The following is a 19725-nucleotide window of genomic DNA, read 5'->3' as shown; positions in this document are numbered from 1 at the left end:
GTACCTGCGGCGAGGCTCCTGAACGCACCGTGGTCTGGAGTACTACGGAGGAGAGTTCAGTGAAGGGAATTCCGGCTCTTTTTAAAGATCCTCGCGATTTGGCTCAACTCGAAACTTCCGCTCTTTGCTTCTCATCTCCTCTAACTTTCACATATGTCAATGTTCTTAGTATGTGTCCATACCTGCTGCAAATGTAAAACACTAATAACTCTCCAAGCATAAATAATGTTATATATATTCTAAAATAGCAGTCATTTTAAATCGATAGCTCATGATACAAACTTCTCTGGGATTTCAGCTGATGCTGATGCTAATCAGCTGCTCCCGTTTGTAAAAACAACACACTGTTGTCACGGTTACACATCATAACAACCGTCTGAAAGCAAACAAACAAACAAACAAACAAAAAACAACATAAGACCATAAAACCTTCTAGATGCACAGCATTAAAGCCAGAGGGAATAATAGTCCAAGCATGCGATGCCTAACAAAAAAACAAAATGCTCCTCTATGATCTACGCTACGTTCTGGAAAGTGCTTCAAAAATATTGTCTATTATCGATGGGATAATCTTTCGCTTCGTGACATTAGGAACGAAGTAGAACGTTCGCGGAGATGAGCCGGCACGCCGAGTCGGCTCGGTCCAGGACCCCTCTCAGAGTGAGCGACTGTGCCGCTCCACGGTAGCAGCTCCGCTTCGCACCTCCAGCCGCCAGAGAGCCGAGCCGAGCCGAGCAGGGCCGGAGGGGAGGGACAGACGCCTGGGCTTCGTGCGCCGCGATGTGCAGTAAATGGGATTAACCCGCTCAGACAGCTCTGGGAAACGCCAACAGTAGTAAGTAGCGGTAGTAGTGGAGGAGAGACGGGAGGAGGCGAGACGAGGAGGAGGACGAGGAGGAAGAGAAGGAGGAGGGGGAGCGCCGCGTAAAAAGCTGCGCCGCACGTGGAAAACTTGCGCTGCTCCGTCCCTTGGAGAGAAAACAAGCTCCCCCTTCCAAAAAAAAAAAAAAAAACAGACGCCAACAAACAGACCCGGGTCCAGACTCGCAGCGGCCCGTCCGGATCGACCTCCAGCTCTGCTCCGCGCACATGCCTGCCGTGTTGATGTGGAGGAAAGGGGTCAGCGGAACCGGGGAGCATGTTTGAGTCATCTCGCTGAAAGTTGCAGGGGGGGAAACCAATTCCAGCTGACCCATCTGTTTTGTTTCTGTTTAGTTTTTCTTTTTTGTTGTTGTTGCTGTTTCGCTCGCTGGGAGCCAAACTCAATGGAGGGCCAAGCGGGCGAGCCGCACGGCAACGAGGACGTGCGCAAGAGCGGCTACCTCCGCAAGCAGAAGTCCATGCACCGGCGCTACTTCGTGCTGCGCGCCGCCTCGGAGCGCGGTCCGGCCCGCCTGGAGTACTACGAGAGCGAGAAGAAGTTCCGCGGCAAGGCCCCCGTCCCGAAGAAGGCGGTGGCGCTGGAGACGTGCTTCAACATCAACAAGCGGGCCGACTCCAAGAACAAGCACATGATCGCGCTGTACACCCGGGCGGAGAGCTTCGTCGTGGCCGCGGAGAGCGAGGAGGACCAGGACGAGTGGTTCCAGGCCATGGTGGAGCTGCAGTGCAAAAGTAAGCCGCGGAACGCGCTCGCCGAGACCCCCACGCTCGCGCGCTGGGATGGTGGATGGGGAGAAACGTGGCAGTGGCTGCAGAGGCGCTCTGCGGGGGCAGCCCGGGACGCGTTTCATTGGTGTTTTGGGGCGAAGTAACGGAGAGGGGATCATTCAAAAGCCATCAGAGCTCGACGAGACAAGTTAGTCTGCGTTGGCGTGGCGTGGGTTTCCCATCCTCTCTGACCTTTTAAACATCGTTGTGCTCGATTTTTAAGAAAGAGGTTTAAAGAGGTGGCTGGATTTGTCTGAACACATGTTAGTATGGAGACCCAAAAGAGCCACAGTCCACATAAAAAAAAACACACACACAAAAAAAAACAACTGAAGGAATGAATGAGTCATTCATTTCTAAAGCTGCTTGCACAGACAGGCGCTTAAAATCTAAATATTAGCTGCATTTATGTGAATAAAGCTCACGGTTTGTACTTTAGCTGCTATCGCCATGCATGCAGATGACTTGGGAGCTTTACTGCTCAAGACAGTCCTCACCTTCATGTCTGTGCAAAAATCAAACATCTACCATAGAAATGTTTGTGGGTTTAACTCATCTGTGTCTCGTTGAACTAGTATTTAGCTCCCTATAGCTGCTGTTTTTGATTTCCGACAGATTAATGCTACTTAACATTAATCATGTCAGGATGCCACCTGAAGGCTTCTTCAACACCTGCCGTTTTCTCGTTCTCTTTCTCCCAACGGGACTCTGCAGGGATTTGTGGACAACGGCTTGGCTACACACTGGCAGGGTCTGATGATTACTGTCTTTTACAGGTTGTTTGTCCCGTCTGATCACTTTCGCTCTTCTTTGTTCCACTGGAGTGAAAGTTTTCTGTTTTCTTCCATGTCTTCCTGCTTTTAGTTTCCACTTTGAAGGATTTAAGGTCATTTTAGCTCTTAAAATGACGTTTCATTACATGTTTTCTGCTTTTCAATAGTCTTCTTAATGCAGGTACACTGTACCTGGGATTGAGGCCAGATTGTTGACACCTGTTTTTATAGGATGAATTACCTCACTAATTGCACTGTATGCTGTTATTATTACGAAAAGCTCCCTTTTGTCGTTGATTGTTTCTGGTTGGCGATGCTGGGCTGCGACTGCGGCCATAAAACGCTGTTCAAGATGAGATACCATAAGTCATAAAAAAACAAATTACAGAACATAAAAATATTAAATATGTGAAGAAAATCAATAAAACCATAAAAGGATTTAAAAAAAGTACAGGGATAAGCATAAGAAGTTAAATATTATCAAGTGGTAATTTTAGTCCAAACTCTAAACACTTGACCTAATAAATGGATCTTTAACCGGTATTCCTAGGAATACATATAAATAAAATTACCCTCCAGTTATGAGCGCCGGCTTTGGCGAATGGACAGAAGCAACCAGTTGCTCGGTGAATGTGTGAGCAGATTTCTAATCATTGTTTTGTTTTTCTGGCGTTGAGATAAGTTATCAGCCTTTTATCAGAGTGAGGCAGTAGATCAAGGCAGATCACTTCACCACATTGGTCCGGTTTAAAAGACTAGGACAGCTGTACGTGGCAGGCACATAATTGTTCTGCAAATAAATGTCTGAAAGAGAACGTAAATGAAATAAAAATAACAGTGGACCAAACGTTGAGCCTTGGGGATCCCCACAGGGTAAAGAAGTTGTCGCAGTGGCCAGCTTTGACTCCCGTCTTTTAAATATATTACTTCAGTGCGTGAATAATGAATTCAACAAGCAGAAACAATTGATGTTTTAAAAGTCATTGTTATTGATAAGTTGTTTTAGCTTTTCCGCTTCCCAGTGGCCAGAGCTAAATTTTGGCGCCCTGTAACCGGACAGCAGGGCAGGAGTCTCGCCTCCACGGCTCTTATCGTGCTGGTGTCACACTACATATTTACTCTCAGACTTCTAGTGTGTGTTTTCTCCCCTCCTCTGTTGGGCCTCAGCTGTGTGCGAGCTCTTGTTTTTTTTTTGCCTCTGTGTCCCAACAGCTCAAACACACCCTGTCCTCATGTTTTCTGCTCCTCTTTTCCTGCTGATGCTGCAGAATCACACGGTGGGTGAGAGGAGGTGGCGAGTGGGGAGGGATTGGGTCCAAATTGGGGATCGAAGATTTCAAAAGTAGGCAAAGAAACGACGATCGGGTTTTGACCAACCGTTAAAACGTGGCAACAAAAAAAAAAAAAGACCCCACAAACACGTCATCCGTGTGGATATTTCTCAAACGGCGTCTGTCAGCCGCAGTGCAAACACAGCTGTCACGGTAGCCCCAGATCACCTGTTCCCGTGTGGCGCGGACGGGCCACCAGGGACGCATGACGCAACCTCAGCAAATCGAAGAAGTGAGTTCAAGGTGCCTCTCATAACCTGCTGGCTCTCCCGTTGCATAAGGAGAGATAAGGAGGCTGATAAAAAATTAAAAAAAAAAAACGCTCCAGTTTTTTCGTTCTTTCTTTCGAGCTGTGCAGAAAGTCAAGCGAGTTCTTCTGACCTTCGGGAGGATCCTGTGACATCATCGTCCACTCCCCCTCGGTGGTTGGTGTTTTAGTGTAAAGGCCACACTGTCCTGCAAAGAAGCCCCAATCAGGGAAAACAGGCCAGGCATCCAACAGAGGTTGAAACTTTTGCCTGTTCTGCTTTGCAACATACTAAATACATAAAACCTAAATATCACTAATTTTATCAGATTCTAAGTTATATTTAGGTCTGGACTTTTCCTGGACCGTTTGAACATATGAATGCTGTACGGTGAACCTCTTTTGCTTTTTATCTGACTCTGCTAAAGAAACACAATCCTACAGCATGACACTGCCACCACCATGCTCACTATGGGAATGGTGATTTATTTCATTTTTTTTAAATTCGCGCCAGAAATGCAACACCGTCCTCCACATGTCCCTGAAATCCTGGTGGAAAAGTGCAAGCTTGACTTCTTCTTGTGCTTTTTCTTTATCAATGGACTTTTTCGGACAGAGGCCAAATCATCTGTCCTGCTGACAGATTCTCTCAGCCGAGCTGCAGTTCTCTTCAGGGTTACCATGTGGCTCAAGGCTGCTTCTCTGATTAATGCTCTGCTGGCCGGGCCTGTTGCTTTAGGTGGGCGGCCATGTCTTGGTACTTGTGCAGCTGTGCTCTCTAACGAACCTCTGAGGCCTTCGCAGAACAGCTGGATTTATACTGAGATTAAATTACACTCAGATGGACTCTGCTCACCATTGCCTTCTGAAGGCTGGGTTATATTAAGGTATCATGGTAAACAAACAAGTCCACGTCGCACTTTTCTGATTTTTATTTGTGAAAACTGTTGTCTTGAGAAATTTTCAGCGACTTTAGTCAGCTTGCCTCATAAAACCTAAGATAGATTGTGTCTGATGAAAGAGTGTCTGCGCATCCTTAAAAGGTCTTAAATTTGTGGATCCAAATTAAATGCATTAATCGCAAAAGGTGCGATTTAGTTTTGCACATGTAGTTCTTCTTTTCTCATGGAGCTGTTCTGTCAGGCAGAAGCTCGAGTTGTGCACAGGCGTCTTTCTTGCAGCAGCGGTTGAGGCTAATGCTGACTAGCTGCTAATGCACCCCTGCTAGCTAGCTAACTTTTCAGTGTCTGCGTCGCTTCTGTTGCCAAGCCATGTGAGGTTAGGAGCATCTTGTGCCAAAAAAACTCAAACAAAACTTAAGCTTAACACTATTATTGCGGTAGGATCCCTCAAACACCCCACAGATATTTATAGTCTCAAATTTAATTCAAGGTGGCATTAAAAATGTATTAAAAAGTCTTAAATTCGACTTGCTGATTCCTGCAGATACCCTGCACTGCAACAGGACAAAAGTGAGAGAACAGCTCTAGAAATGGATGCGCTTCTCTCTTTGAAGAAGAGCAATGTCCCGTCCTCCTTCAGACATGGTTCCGGCTGCCATGTTGTCCCTTTGGAGCGGCGGCGCTGCCGCCACACTAACGGCTTCTCGTCCTCTTTGTCGCTACAAGTGTCGTCTTTCTTGTATAACTCAAACATCTGGCTGTCAAAGACAAAGAGGCTGCGGCTGGCTGATGCGTAAACTCGCACGTGGGTGTGCAGTGTTTTGTCTTTTTTTTCTCCCTTGTGGTATGCATTGCTGCTGCATGGCTGCCGCTTGCAGGAGAACAAGGCCGACTCTTGTCTGTCACCCTGAATCGCCTCGCTGCAGAGACGTGGAGGCGGCGGCAGGCTCGAGCGTGTAAGAGACGCACACAGAGTCAGGATTTCGGTGTGCGGTGCTGTTGCTCTCAGAGACGATGGCACACAGTTTCCGCCGCTCCCTCACACCCGATACCTGTGGAGCCGCTCAGATCAACTTCTGTTAGGTCTCGGAATATCTCCTCGCTTTGGTCCGGAGAAGTTCACTGAAAGCAGCCCGGCCTCCCCCGGAGCCGGCCGTAGTTAAACACGAGCCGGACAAAATCCCCGTTATTTATTCAGCTGAATCCTCTAAGACCCTTGCAGGCGGCGAGTACAGTATCGGGCTTTAGGGCGGCTGTTTGCTCAGCTATTAGGAGGCGGCGGAGTGTGTGTAAAGGTTTAACCTCTGTGAAGCGGGTCACCTCATGGCGAGCTGCAGTCTGACCTCCACTGGAAAGTGATAAAGTCCAAATGAGAGTGAAACACTATCATCAAACACACCCACTTGCTCACCAACGTGCCAAAACAAACAGCCTGACAGCAGATAAGGAAGGTTTGATTCACTCCTTGAAAACTCACCAGAAGCTGTTTGATTATTAGTTATTTATTTGGGTTATTAGACAAGAAAACAAAGCGTCTCGCTGCACGTGGCTTTTATCAGTTCGGATGGTTTTCCTGTCAGATTTAAGTTTCTGGATGTTTGAAGCATATTCTTCCACGTCGGAGAAAACTTAAAATTTTATGTTTTTGGAAATGGATTGGGTCAGTTTTCTTAAGAAAGTGCCTTGAGATGACATTTGTTGGGAGTTTGCATCCATGATGCACCTAAGCAAAATTGAAACTACGTTTGACGGTTTTCTGACCCTTTTAGCCCGTTTAGCTTAACTTTCTTAAATAGAAGATAAAAACATTATAAATGCTGATGGAGCCGGATCTGTTTCACTTCCCCTTGAGCTCGACTCTGGTCATTTATTTGCCTAATTGTTCTATAATTTCTGACCTTATGTGTATTAAATGTGTGTTAATTAGGGTAAAATAATACTGGGGTCGGTTGGACAATAAACTGTCCCTGAGATGATTGCAACGAAACATAATATTGTTGTTTTGAAACCATTTGCGAGGAATATTTTGATAATGCCATAACAATGCGACTTGCCTCTTTTATCAGCGGAAGATTTCAAGAACATAAAACAAGACATGAGAACCCAAAACAATAAACAAAATGGATTATGAAGTCTCTATAAACAAAACTGGCCTTCAGAAAGTATTAATCAGAACAAAAGTTATATATTGAGCTCATTTTTGTTTAGAATGCGGTTTGTGGATTAATTGCTTATCCTGGCGTGGTTTATTAAGGAGTTTATTAATTGTTTTGCTTTTGTGTTGATTCATTTGATTTTTTTCTTGATTTATTTTTTGTTGATGGTGGAGTGGCTTTTTCGACCCTCGAGATCTGGACTGACAGGCTGATAAAAGGCTGAAGGACCTCTCATCTCCCTAATTAGGCTGTAATTACTGTCTCGAGGGTCGGCTGATGGCGGCGCTGCGAAGGCTAATGAAGTCGGAGGCTGGAGCATTTTTTGCTGCAGGAAGCTGAGCGTTCACCGATGGCTGCAGGTTTTCCAGCCGGAGAGCGACGCCTCAGCGTTTGCTCACGGTTCCGTCAGGCCTTCGACGCTCTCCCGGCTCTTTGAGTCGATGTGGTACAAGAGAAAAACAACAACAACAAAAAAAAGAGTCCCCAATGTCCCAGCGTCCCCTGCTTTGTCTCTCCTGCTGCTGACGACTGTCAGTTAAGTGCTCTGGGTTGATGATGGCCAGCAGAGGAAAGCCAGAGGCAGGATAATCCATTTAGTCAATGAGTGCCAATATGTTGAGCGCTGTAGAGCTGCGGGGGGATTTTGGATGGATTGTAACCTTTTTACAGCGGGCTGCATCGATCACTGTCGGCTGAAACGGGCCCATAAAAGTTGGAGGGGGGTTGGTGTCAGGAAGTCCTCAGGTGACCTGCGTTATCGGCCTCACAGTGAATGCATCACAAAGGGGGAGATCAGAGAAAAACCTCTGGGCTGCACCCAAGCCTGTTGCAATAAGCAGCAAATCAATTAATCGCATGATAAATTAAAACAAGCGCAGTAATTTCCATTTGCATGACTTATAATTTTTTTCCGGAGGACAAAAGCTTTCAGTGTTGTGCGTATCCCTTTTTTTGAAGGACAGTTTTGTTTGTAGGGATGTCATCATTCACTTTTATGTGTTGTTTCGATTGTTTTGTGAATTTATTTTGGATATTTAAAATGTCTTCCGGTTCCAGAGCTAAATGTTCATAAGGATTTAAAGTCTATTGATCTTTGAGAGTTGTGGGTCAAAATGTCTCGTGACAGAACTAACTGTACCTGCAAGACGTTCCTAAAGTAAAGAGCTAGTTTTAAAGTCAGTTAGCTGCTGTAGTATAAATGGTGCTTTAAAGAGTCTCTCCTCTAATTTGTTTTGGAAAAAAGTCACCGTGTGGCTGGGGGCCAAGTAGCCCAGTAAGCAGCACAACACAGAGGAGTCCTATCTCCGTGTCACAGCATCCGAAAACCTGCAGAGATAATAAACAGCTGATGTCACCCACATTCAAAAACTGCTGTCTGTGGTGAAAAATGGGGCAGGAGAGAGGAGACTACAGCCAGTCTGTGGGGTAGAGTGTGAAGTAATAAAGTTGGGACGGGCTCTCGGTCCTCTAGTTTATTTTTTGCAAACGATTTTCTACCTCTTGGAAGTTTTTTTTAGTTCCTGTCCTGTAACAAACGCGCACTTCAGTGAATTTTCCTGGGATTAGATTTATTAGGATTAGATTGCTCAGTAATGCTCGCTTCAGTTACAGCAGCAAGTCCTTTCAGGTCAACCGGCTTTTCGCGTCCGGAAACTAAAATCGTTGCCTATTCAGTCCGTCATAGTCAGTGAAATCGAATATGGAGCATCTAAAGAATGTAAAGAATTTCCATTGAACGCGGGTCTGGACTTTGACTAGGCTGCTCTGACACATAAATACTCTTTGAACTAAGCCATCCTGGGAGGTGAAACGTCTGCTCAGGATCTCTTCTGTAGCCGTCGACGGGTTTCCTGTGTTGTGAGCTCCGTCCGTCTTTCATCAGCTCTGGAGGGACGATCTTTTACGTATTAGCTGTAAAGTTTCATCTACAGCATTTAGAGCACCTTCTTCCACTTGTTTGCTGTTTATTTCCACACGATTTGCGGCAACCGTACCCTTTTTCATACAGACAAAAACTTACAGGATAAGTGTTTTTTTCAAACACTTATCCTGACAAGAGTTTGTGCTATAAGCTAACCCTACTCTGAACTCCTCCACATCGTTCTGATCTCTCTGCTGTGTTCCTTGATATTCCGGATTTGCCTGGTTCATTATTGTTCTCTAATGAAGCTCTGAGGCCTTCACAGAACAGCTGGATTTAGGGGGCTGAAGTTGGCCCTCTGCTTTTGTGTTGCATCTGAAGTTTCATACTAAATTTGTCAGCAGGTATTATTCCACTGCTGTGTCCGCGGGGCGCCCAACAGGGGATCGACCTTGCAGCTTCATCTAATTGCTTAATTTCTGTCCTCTGTTGACTTTTCCCCCTCGCTTAGTATAATTTTTATTAACTCAGCCCCAGACCAGCCTTTAACTTCAGTTTGGGCACGAAGGAATGGCAAACCTCACCTCGTTCGTGTCACTGATTGTTTCACATTCTGAATGTTTGTTTTGTACTTTACGACTAACACAAACCACATGCGAGATTTCCCCCCAAAGGCAGACGACGATGTTGAGGAAGAGTTGTGTGCTGAAGTTTTGGCTCGGACCAGGAGGGGGATTACCGATGCTGGAGGTGGATGAAGAGCGAGGAAGTAGACGCGTTTTAAGGAAAACGGAGAAACGATCAGGCAAACATGGCAGCCAGAGATTAAACTCAAGTTGCTGCCTGGAAATCTTCCTCCTCTCTCACAGTTTGCACCAGTCCATGCTGGGGAGCTGGCGCTGGAGAGGTATTGGGGGAACGGTAGTGTACACCGGGGTAAAGAACGATGGTTTAGGCCTCAAACATCTCAGCGCTGTTTTTTTGCGGTCTGCTAGCTCTGCGCGTTCAAGCAGTGAGGTCAGAAACATGAAACAGAGCCCAGCAAGCGCCAGAGTAGTTCTCCGTCATTTACAGGCAGCATTAACTGACTAGAAAGAAGTGTTCCTATAAACTCGAAGCATTTAAATTTGTTCTCTTGCAAATTTTAATGGCTCTTTTATAGATTTAAGGTAGTGGTGCAAAGACGGCTTAAAAAAAAAACAAAAAAAAACTTCTAATTCCTGAATCCTGTCAAGTGGCTGCAGGAGACCAGCTTCCTGAGGATTTGCGTGATAATCTCAGCAGTAATTAGCCTGTCACTCCGAGACCTGCTGACAGCGCTTCGGCAGGCTTCTTGCAGCCTCGGGGGTAAATACGGCACCCCTAATATTCCCTTAACAGTCCCATTCATCTTCTTAATGACTTAAGGCCGACCGGGGGAGTGCTCACGCTGCCAAAGCTGAGCCATGAACTGAGTTCTAAAGGAAGCGCTCAAGATCTGGATCAATCTCCACCAGAATTTATGGAAAGTTAGCGGAGAAATTTCTGCACAATTACATGTTTAGATCCCTCGGTTACTCAGTCACCCGCTTGTGCCTTGTGCTCTATTGTGCAGAAAATACCTAATTGGAGTTTGCGTAAAATGTTTAACATTGAAAATCCCTACTTAACCAGATTTAAAGGTTACATTTTGAAGCATAGACACTTCACTCAGGTGTCAAAGAGCTTCCTTTAGCCACTGACTCACATGGATGGATGAATGGTGGATGGACCAGGCAACAGATTGACAACAAGGCGGGATAAATAGATGCGACGGGGATGGATGAGATACAAATGGATGGAAAGACAAATCAGTGGATGATTAGATGGATGACATAATGAGCTATAGGTGGATGAATCTATGAAGCAGGTGTTTGCAACCTGTAGCTCCAGAGCCTAACTAATGCTTTTAAGTGTAGATACAATAACATTAACATTGAGGCAGTTTGCTAATCTAAGCATTTTTTTTTTACATCATTTTCCACAAATGACCTCCAATGGAAGGAATTGTGTCCGTCGTGTTTTGGCAGACATTTCTTTTTCTTTTATTTTAAGAGCTTAAATTAGAAATAAAATGGTGGTTGTTTAAAACCAAAGGTCACATAGCAATTGTGGCTCTAAATGAGGCTTAATTTGCAGAGTAAAAAAGGGGCTAAAATGTTTACAGACCCCAGGGACGGGTAGATGGAGTCTCTGTATCCTGGCGGGGCATGTGTGTGGTGTGTTCACTAACTGGTAAAAGATGGCAGTTTTACTTTCCGACAAGCAAGTCACCTATTAGCCTGTTTCTCTAGCTGAACCAAATTGGAAAAAGGTTTCTCTGATTAAGTTTATTTTCGTTCTCTCAGCAGTTTCATTCCATTCATGTGACCCGTCTTAAAACCAACCTAGCATTCGATGCAAACTTTCACTTTGAACGCAGCACCCGTAAAGTCTGGAAAACCAGATTTCTTTCCGTCTTAAAGCTTTCTGCCGCGACCGCATGAACTCAGCTGCTCTAACCGGTCGAGATCACAGCCTCCCGCGATCTCAAAGGACTTGGATCCAGGCTGGCATATAAATGACCACGAATAGATGCCAGTGTTGGGGTGCCGCTCGCAAGCTGTGCGTACGTCTGCAAAGTTCATGCTGAAATAGAAGTTAACACATGGTGTGTGAAAAGAGCCAATGCGGGTTGTTTTTAGTTTATTGAACAGGGAGGCGGGGAACGCAACGCTGAAACAAAAACTCTTGCTCAAGGTTACACGAAGGCTGGCCAAAAGTTCTCGCCCTCATGCAACCAGCAAGGCTTCATCATCGGATCCTCAGTCGACCTGCAGGTGTGTTTAGTTTTCACACGCTTCCGGCATCGGCCTTTGGCTCCATGTCCGGCTGAGGGCCGCTCTGTTTTCTGAGGGCTCGTTGTGAGTTATAGAGGCGGTGCCGGGCTGCATGCACGCTCACATGCTCATAGTTTCTCAACGGACTTCTGCTGGTTGGTGACCAAATAGAAACACACACACCCACCCACACACACAACAACAACAACAATAAAAAAGAAATAAGAAGAGTTCCAGAAACTCTTCTGTTTTGGGTGGGGGGCAACTATAATTGATGCTGCTCCATGTTGGAGCAAAACCAGTGTTATGTAACCATGAGCAAAGGGCTGTGATGTTTGGCAGAGGAGCATCAGTTTCTGCAAGGGTCTTGAAGTTAAAGTTCTTGGGGGGATTTAATATTTGCATGAAGAACTGACTCAGAATGAACTACACAGCTTGGCAAAATTCAGAACGAAATTGGCTAAAAATCTAAATTTTTTTGTAAATCTTTTCTAGAGTGACCATTCCTCCCACTTGTTCTCACAATATCTGTACAATCTCCTACAATCCCGTATGTCTTTGGACCCACTGGAAGGTCCTCAAAGTACCTCTTCCTGTTGTAAATCGCATGTCGAGGAAGCATAACGGAGTGAAAAGCAGCGCATGAAAACACCCATCTAGTGCGTGGGGGAGTGCCTTCACACACACACACACAGCCGCCAATCCCCAGCCTCTCTGGTTTTCAACAAAACATCTATTCTCTGTCTGTTTCGAGTTCCTATAGTGTGATCTTCCATTTTTGCGGGGGCAAACTGAAAGAAGACGCAGCGGGGACGCTTCAGGCCTGTCACTTTTATTGTTGCAAGTTTTTTGTGCCTGTGTGTTGGGATTTTGGAAAAATATTCGTCATGACAGAAGCTCGTCTAACAGGGCGACCACAGTGTACGCGGAGTCCCTTGCCTCCATATGGTACTCATTGCAAAATTTGCAGCAGGAAAGCAGAAGCTCGCACATCCAGACAGAAGCCTGGATTTGTTATGCTGTGGTAAAACTACTTTCTGATTTGGATAAATTATTTCTCCATTGCTAAAGTATATCCTCTTTCAATTAGAGGGGTTCTAGCGTCATAACTTGATAAAATTAGACGGTGTTTCTGGATTAAACGTATCCTGTGAACACAGCGGATTCAACATTCTCCTTTCTTACACAAAAGTTAAGCCCAAAGGCAATATGTAGAAGTGAAAGTGGCAGTCAGGTGCCGCCAATCAAAACACTGAAACGGGTCACCATCAGGTGGGAGCAAATTGGTAAAGCAGGAGTTTCAAAAGGCTTTCAACTCAAATATTTTATTTATCGCAAAATTAATTTAAATGTTTCCATAACATAAATCTGAGCAGATTCAAAGAGTCATTGTGGATGGTGATGCAGTGGGCAGGAAGGATCTCTGTTAGCAGTCAGTGTCGCTGCAATTCTGATGAGGCCTCTGACTGAAGACACTGTTGTTGCGTGACAATGTCCAGCCTTGGGAGGCAGGCGCTGCACGTGAGACTCTACAGGCCTCAGTTAGCACTTTAAACCTCATCACAGAACAATTTGAAAGACAATAATTGTGGCTTGTAATTTATGAAAGAGGTGATGATTTGGGCTTGTTTCCCGGCAACAGGACCCGGGCGATTTGAAGGCACAAATTGGACCATAAGCTCCCATCATGGTCCAATGATCTAAGGCCAGCTGACAACTGAAGCCTTGTCCAAAGTAGGTTAGAAAAATGAATGAAAATGTAAAAACAAAAAAAAGTATCATCAAGACGTAGAACAAATTGGACCCAAACACACAAGCAGCACCAACATGGAAACATTAGTTATTATCGGCTTTATCAACTTGTTGAACCAACACTGACATGTTGAAAAAAAAACCCATTAAAGTCATCCAGTACCAATGTTGATTCGTCTTCAAACCACAATGAGTTGATGTGCAGTACAACGGACCCAAAATGTAACTACAGCAAGCTAACAACTTTCCTCACACCATGATGGTGTATGAATCTTTACTCGGTCAGCTGTCAGGAAAACACTTTTTCTGTCAATACCAGATGTGGTAGACTTATGAGGCAGGTGCTCCAAATGTTTCTAGCGGTTTTTCTGGTGTGGTTTTGACATTGATTTATCCTACTTGGTAGAAGAATATCATGTTCAGACACGTGTTGAGTCTGGGAACATAATGAACCTGGAAATGTGGGACACTGAAGGATAGCGGTCATGTTTAAAGATATTTAGTGAGGGAGTTACCTAGTCCACCCAAAACATGAGTCACATGGTTTTTTTTTTGGTTTTTTTTTAATGCTAAAATACTTTCTGGGAGATATTTTGTCTTTTGTGGGTGGAAGTAATTGAGCCTAAACATAAACCCTGTTCTTCACGAGTGCCATGGTATGACAGAGGGAAGGTGCCTTTTGAGGATAAACATCACATGCTGAGCGTCAATGATCTGAACAAAACAGTGACTTTAAACCCAAAATATGCACGCAAATAATAAAAAAAAGTAGCTAACCAAGTCCTGAGCCTTTGTTAAATAAACATTTTGAACAAAGCAAGTTGAAGACATAGAGCAGACTTTCTGCATTACTACATCTCCGTGGAAAGCTGATCCTTCAGCTGCGAACAGTTTCACAGAGAAGCTTTTATTTTAGCGCATCATCAGTTTGCTTTAGTTTCAAAGGAGGTTTACGTAAGAAGCATTTTCCATGATGGTTTGCCGAAGATTTTTCCATAATTGCGGCTTTTCTCTCGCAGTCATCGTTTTAGTGCAGCGCTTCAATTGTTGACTGTTTGGCTTTTCCATACAGGGTTGTGGGTGTGAGGCTCTTGAGATGCCAGTGTGCTTGACAAATGGGACCTCAGATATGAGGCCTGCAGGTACTCTGAGGCGGTCTCACAAGCTCATACATGCCGACTTTGTGCTCAAGATCTGATTCCAAATCTATTTCAAAGCCCCAGCATAAGCATGACACTCATAATAAAACCCCCTTGCCTTCTACCAACAGATAAATAGTGGTGGCTACATCTGGTAAATTATAATATGTGCATGAAAGTCAAACTCACTCCTTGATTTTCTTCATTGGTGTGTTTTATTTTTCTTTCCCATAACCTTCAAATGTCTTTTCTGTCTTTGAAGGTAAAAATCCTAATGACAGTGCGAGTTCAGGGGATTATGGAGCGCCAAATCCAGGACCTGCGTTCAAAGAAGTTTGGCAGGTGAAGGTGTGGCCTAAAGGACTGGGTCAGGCCAAGAACCTGGTGGGCATCTATCGCCTTTGCCTTACCGAAAAGACTGTAAACTTTGTGAAGCTGAACTCCGACGCGGCCGCTGTGGTGCTCCAGCTGATGAACGTCAGGCGTTGCGGACATTCAGAAAACTTCTTCTTTGTCGAGGTGGGACGCTCTGCTGTGACGGGCCCCGGCGAGTTTTGGATGCAGGTGAGCGTGTAACTTGGAGTTGTGTCTGTGTTGGGTTTTGACATTCTCCAGCTGCACAACTGTAAAGAACAACACTAGAAACTGCTTTGAAACTCAAGCACAATGCATTTTTTCGGTTTTAATCTGTTGACTTTTATGTGTTGTGTTGTAGGTCGATGATTCTGTGGTGGCCCAGAACATGCATGAAACCTTGCTGGAGGCCATGAAAGCCCTGAGTGAGGAGTTTCGTCAGCGCACAAAGTCTCAGTCAAACTCTGGTCCTGGAGGAGGTGCCACAGCTTCCAATCCTATCAGTGTTCCTTCCCGCCGCCACCATCCCAATCCCCCTCCAAGTCAGGTGGGCTTCCTCCGCCGTCCCCGAACCGAGCCTACCTTAGGTGCTAATGCGGGAGCTCCATTAGGCAGTTCCAGTGCCTCTCCCACACCTCGGCACAGCTTCCCGAGGTCCCGCACCGCCAGTGATGGAGGGAAAAGTGAAGATGGGATAGCAGGATCCACTCCGCTACATGGTGTAAACACAAGTCCTTCTAGCAATGGCTCCTGCTCTACCACCCCAATCCTCAGGTCAAAGTCAGCCCGCTCGGTCCCAACCACAGCTGCTAAAACTCCTTTTGGGTTGATGCGTTCCATTTCAACCCCAGCCCCATGCCTATCACCAGCCCCAAGTCTCTCGTCCAGCTCTGGGCATGGATCTGAGTTTGGAGGTATCACATCTGCTGGTCCTGTTCCAGGGTCTGGTGCTTATACTCGTGTAGCCTCTCATCATACCTCAGTCTCATGCTCACCCAGTGATTATGGCTCCTCAGATGAGTATGGTTCCAGTCCTGGAGATCACACGGTTCTACCCTCTCCAATCCTGGCAGGAAGTTCTGTCAGCAGCACTGGTAGCCAGTGCCTTGGCGAGGATGGAGCAAACTACATCCTAATGGGTCAACGAGGTGGGACCAGCAGTAGTGTCAGCAACAGTAATCAAGGCAACATGATGTCCAGCTCTCAGCCTGTGCCAGGAACACCAACTAATTGCTCACTGCCCCAGACTAGGAGAGTACTGCGTCGATCTTCTAGCCGTGAATGTGAGGCTGAACGCAGGCTTCTGAGCAAGCGTGCCTCCTTGCCTCCTATGGCCCTGGAAAGACTGGCCCCACACCAGCGCAGAGCTGAAGAACCTACAGATGAAGATTCAGCTGATTATGCCATTATGTCAAGGAGCACCAGTCGGGAGTCCTTTGCATCTACCTGCTCATCTATTCAAAGGGAATCAACCTTAGGCTCTTGTGTAGGAGGGTACTTGGATGTAGCAGGAGAGTTAAAAAGTGATGGTGGTCCAGGGGCAGTTGCAGGAGTGGACAATGGGTACATGTCCATGCTACCAGGAGTCACCCAGCCTCCTGTCTCCTCATGTCAGACAATGACTGTGTGTGTTCCAGAATTAGATTCCAAACCTGCTGACGACTACATGGCAATGACCCCCAACAATAGCGTGTCTCCCCCGCAGCAGATTCGTCACCTGCCAGTGTCTGACGGCTATATGATGATGTCACCCAACAGCAGTTGCTCCCCTGACCAGCGTGGAAGCCTCTCTGAAGGTGCTTGGGTTGGCAGTGCCGATAGCAGAGCTGGTAGCGACTACATGAACATGTCTCCTATTAGTGCACCTTCTGTAAATGGCAGTCCCCCTCAAAATGAGCACACCTGCCATTTAGATACCAGTTTGCAACAGCCGCTCCCAAAAATGGTGTATTCCTACTATTCCCTTCCCAGATCGTACAAACATAATCCCACTTCTGGGCTTTTTGATGATGGGCCCGGACGAGGCAGACGCCCCAATGGGAACTGTAGCAGAGGAGGAGGTGGCAGCAGAAACTCAGGGGGGCATCTAGAGCAGCCAACTGGCGGTTCAGGGACTGGACGGCACCAATCACTCTCTTCGTCCTCATACTCCTCCAGCTCAGCTAGCAGTGAGAGTCTTGGAGAGAACGATGACAGGACTAACCAGGTTCTGGTTAATGTGACAACTGGATCTCAGCCCAAAGAGGTGAGCAAGATTGCTCAGAGGCGGGGCTCCGGTGGGTTAACAAAGCAAAGTAGCCACTTTAGAAGCAGACCAGTAAGCCTATTTGTAGATGTATCTAAGGCCAACACTCTTCCTAGGGTTCGTGAGAACCCCTTACCCCCAGAACCTAAGAGCCCTGGAGAGTATGTAAGCATTGAGTTTAAAGGGGAGCAGTGCAGCCGGACTGGTGTAGGAGTTGGGCGAGGTAGAGGACTGAGACATGGATCATTGCTGAATCACGGCTCAAGTCACCAGCATTCTCAAAACAGACCAACTCCATCTCTAGAAACCTTTATCCCCCTGTCTCACAGTCCTTCTGCCCCTGTCTCTCCACCAACTCCATCAGAGTATGTCAACATGGACCCTGGCCCTTCACCATCCCCTTCACCCCATTCCAATACCCAGTTAGTTTTCCCACCTTTCCACACCCCTCCAACACCCCCGGTTCTTGCTCATGCTCCTAAAATCTGTACAGAAGGTACTGATAGTCTGTGTCAAGGAACTGTTGAAGTTGCTGAGCCACCGCTTCGGAAAAGCAGAGACAGTGTTCCCTCAGTGACTGAAATAGAGTCTCCTACATCCTGTGGAGACTACACAGAGATGGCTTTCAGCTTGAGCAACAATACTGCCCCTCGGTCATCACCAAGTGTCTCCCCCAAAGTCCCCTCTCCTACAAGAACTGATCCTTCTGTTTCAGTGCTCTCTCGGGGTCTAGACTTCCCTCTGGGCAAATCAGGACTGAACCCAGACCAGGGTGCTAAAGTAATCCGTGCTGATCCCCAGGGACGCAGGAGGCACTGCTCGGAAACCTTTGTGGCCACACCCTCCCTGTCCACCTCTGGTTCTACTTCTTCTTCTACTGCCTCCCTCTTTCCAGAGCATGCCCAGGCTGTTTCCCGCCGCCTCGGCTTTGAGAGCATGTTGTGGGGGAATGGTGCCGTCACTGATCCTCCAACTCAATTTCCACTCCCTGCACAGCAGTCACTTCCCACAAACAATCAGACATTGTCCACAGAGCAGGGTCTCAACTACATAGACTTGGACTTGGTCAACAAAGAGAGTCCCCACGCTGGCCTGGAAGGTGCCACAGGAGGCCAGCCCCAATCTCGGCTGTTCTCTGTTCTTGGTTCGGGCTCAGTGGTTGGGGGAGTGGGGGCTTCAGCTGGAGGGAGCAGCAGTTCAAGCCTCAACACATACGCCAGCATCGACTTCTACAAATCCGAGGAGCTACGGACACATCAGAACGGGAACAAAGAGGGAACAGGTAGGAATTTGAATCCTGTTTGCCGTTTGTAAGATTGGAAGTGAAAAGAATGTATTCTGAAGATAATCCAGTGTCTTTGATCAATGCTTGCAATTAAATCACAACTGGGCTCAAATTAAATTACAGTCGTCTTACTCATAAGACTGTCAATATACCTGCATATGAAACCTAGTTTGGCTCCTCCAGCATCGATTCCCTTTGAGGGCCTTAAACTTCTGTTTGTACAGGATTTGATTAGGGTAGGCCAGATAGTCCAGCCATAAAAAATGAAAAGAAATCTATGTTCTGGAGATCTTTCTCAATTTTGTTTCTCCAGTGTTGTGTAATAATGAATTATGACATCTTTTTAAGTTTTACTGTTGGTATTCATCTTTAATCATCATTTGCTGCTTATATATGAAAAGAATTATTCTGCTCCGATTGACCCTTTGTGCTTTTCGTTAAAGAGAAGAAACAGTCAAACAAATCTACCGTATGTGCAAGTTGTAGCAAAGGGAACCGTTCAATCCTATAGAACAGATGCATTATTGTCCCAATAATAGGAAAGTCCAGCCCAATTAGTGAACACATAGCATTAAAATAAATCTATACAAACAGAAAGAACTTAGATACACAATCTCCAACAGACAAACTGCAGACAATGTAAAACAGAATCATTTGCTGCAGCACATGCTTTCCCTGCATACTACTTAATTATGCACCATAACATCCGTTCTCTGAAAAAAAACCAAATGACAAAACACTAAATACATAATTGATTAAAAAAATCTTCTCATCAGTCTTCCCATTGAAGCGTCGCACTTAGAAATTCAGTTAGGCTGACGCTAGTTTAAATTGACTCGTCTATCTAAAATCTCTCACTGTAAGGCCAGAGCCTGGGGAAGGGTTAATGTGGTGCTTTGAAAATCATTTTCATATTACAATGAAACATCAGAAAATATTCACTTTCATGAAAACCACAATTTGTAGCTCAAATTGTGGTTTTCCACAATTTGAGCTACAAATGGGGCCCAATAATAAGATACAAGCTTTTTTTTCAGAAAGATTTACAAATGTTTTATTGCCAAATCCTGTAAAAAGAAAAGAGTTTCAAAAGGTTTAACTTAGTGTTTTCTCAGGAATCAATCACAGCTTCAAGTCGTCTTGGGTTTTTCCTCTACTACCTTGGTACAGCTGTTTTTGGCTGTCATCTACAA

At 45.7% G+C, this 19725-nt stretch overlaps 1 protein-coding gene across 1 annotated transcript in view; it reads left to right on the top strand.

Moving 5' to 3' along the window:
* Window positions 1-894: 894 nt before the first annotated feature.
* Window positions 895-19725, top strand: part of si:ch73-335l21.1 (insulin receptor substrate 1-B) — a 48124-nt gene continuing 29293 nt past the window's right edge. Inside the window, exons 1-3 of the mRNA XM_055060301.1 lie at window positions 895-1614; window positions 14911-15212; window positions 15364-18529. Coding sequence (XP_054916276.1) covers window positions 1266-1614; window positions 14911-15212; window positions 15364-18529 — 3817 coding nt within the window. The 5' untranslated portion in view covers window positions 895-1265. The remainder of the gene's footprint in view (window positions 1615-14910; window positions 15213-15363; window positions 18530-19725) is intronic.

The sequence above is a fragment of the Poeciliopsis prolifica genome, unplaced genomic scaffold (assembly GCF_027474105.1).
Source record: "Poeciliopsis prolifica strain line A6 unplaced genomic scaffold, Auburn_PproV2 SCAFFOLD058, whole genome shotgun sequence".
Lineage (NCBI taxonomy): Eukaryota > Metazoa > Chordata > Actinopteri > Cyprinodontiformes > Poeciliidae > Poeciliopsis > Poeciliopsis prolifica.
This window is presented reverse-complemented; position numbering and strand designations above follow the sequence as displayed.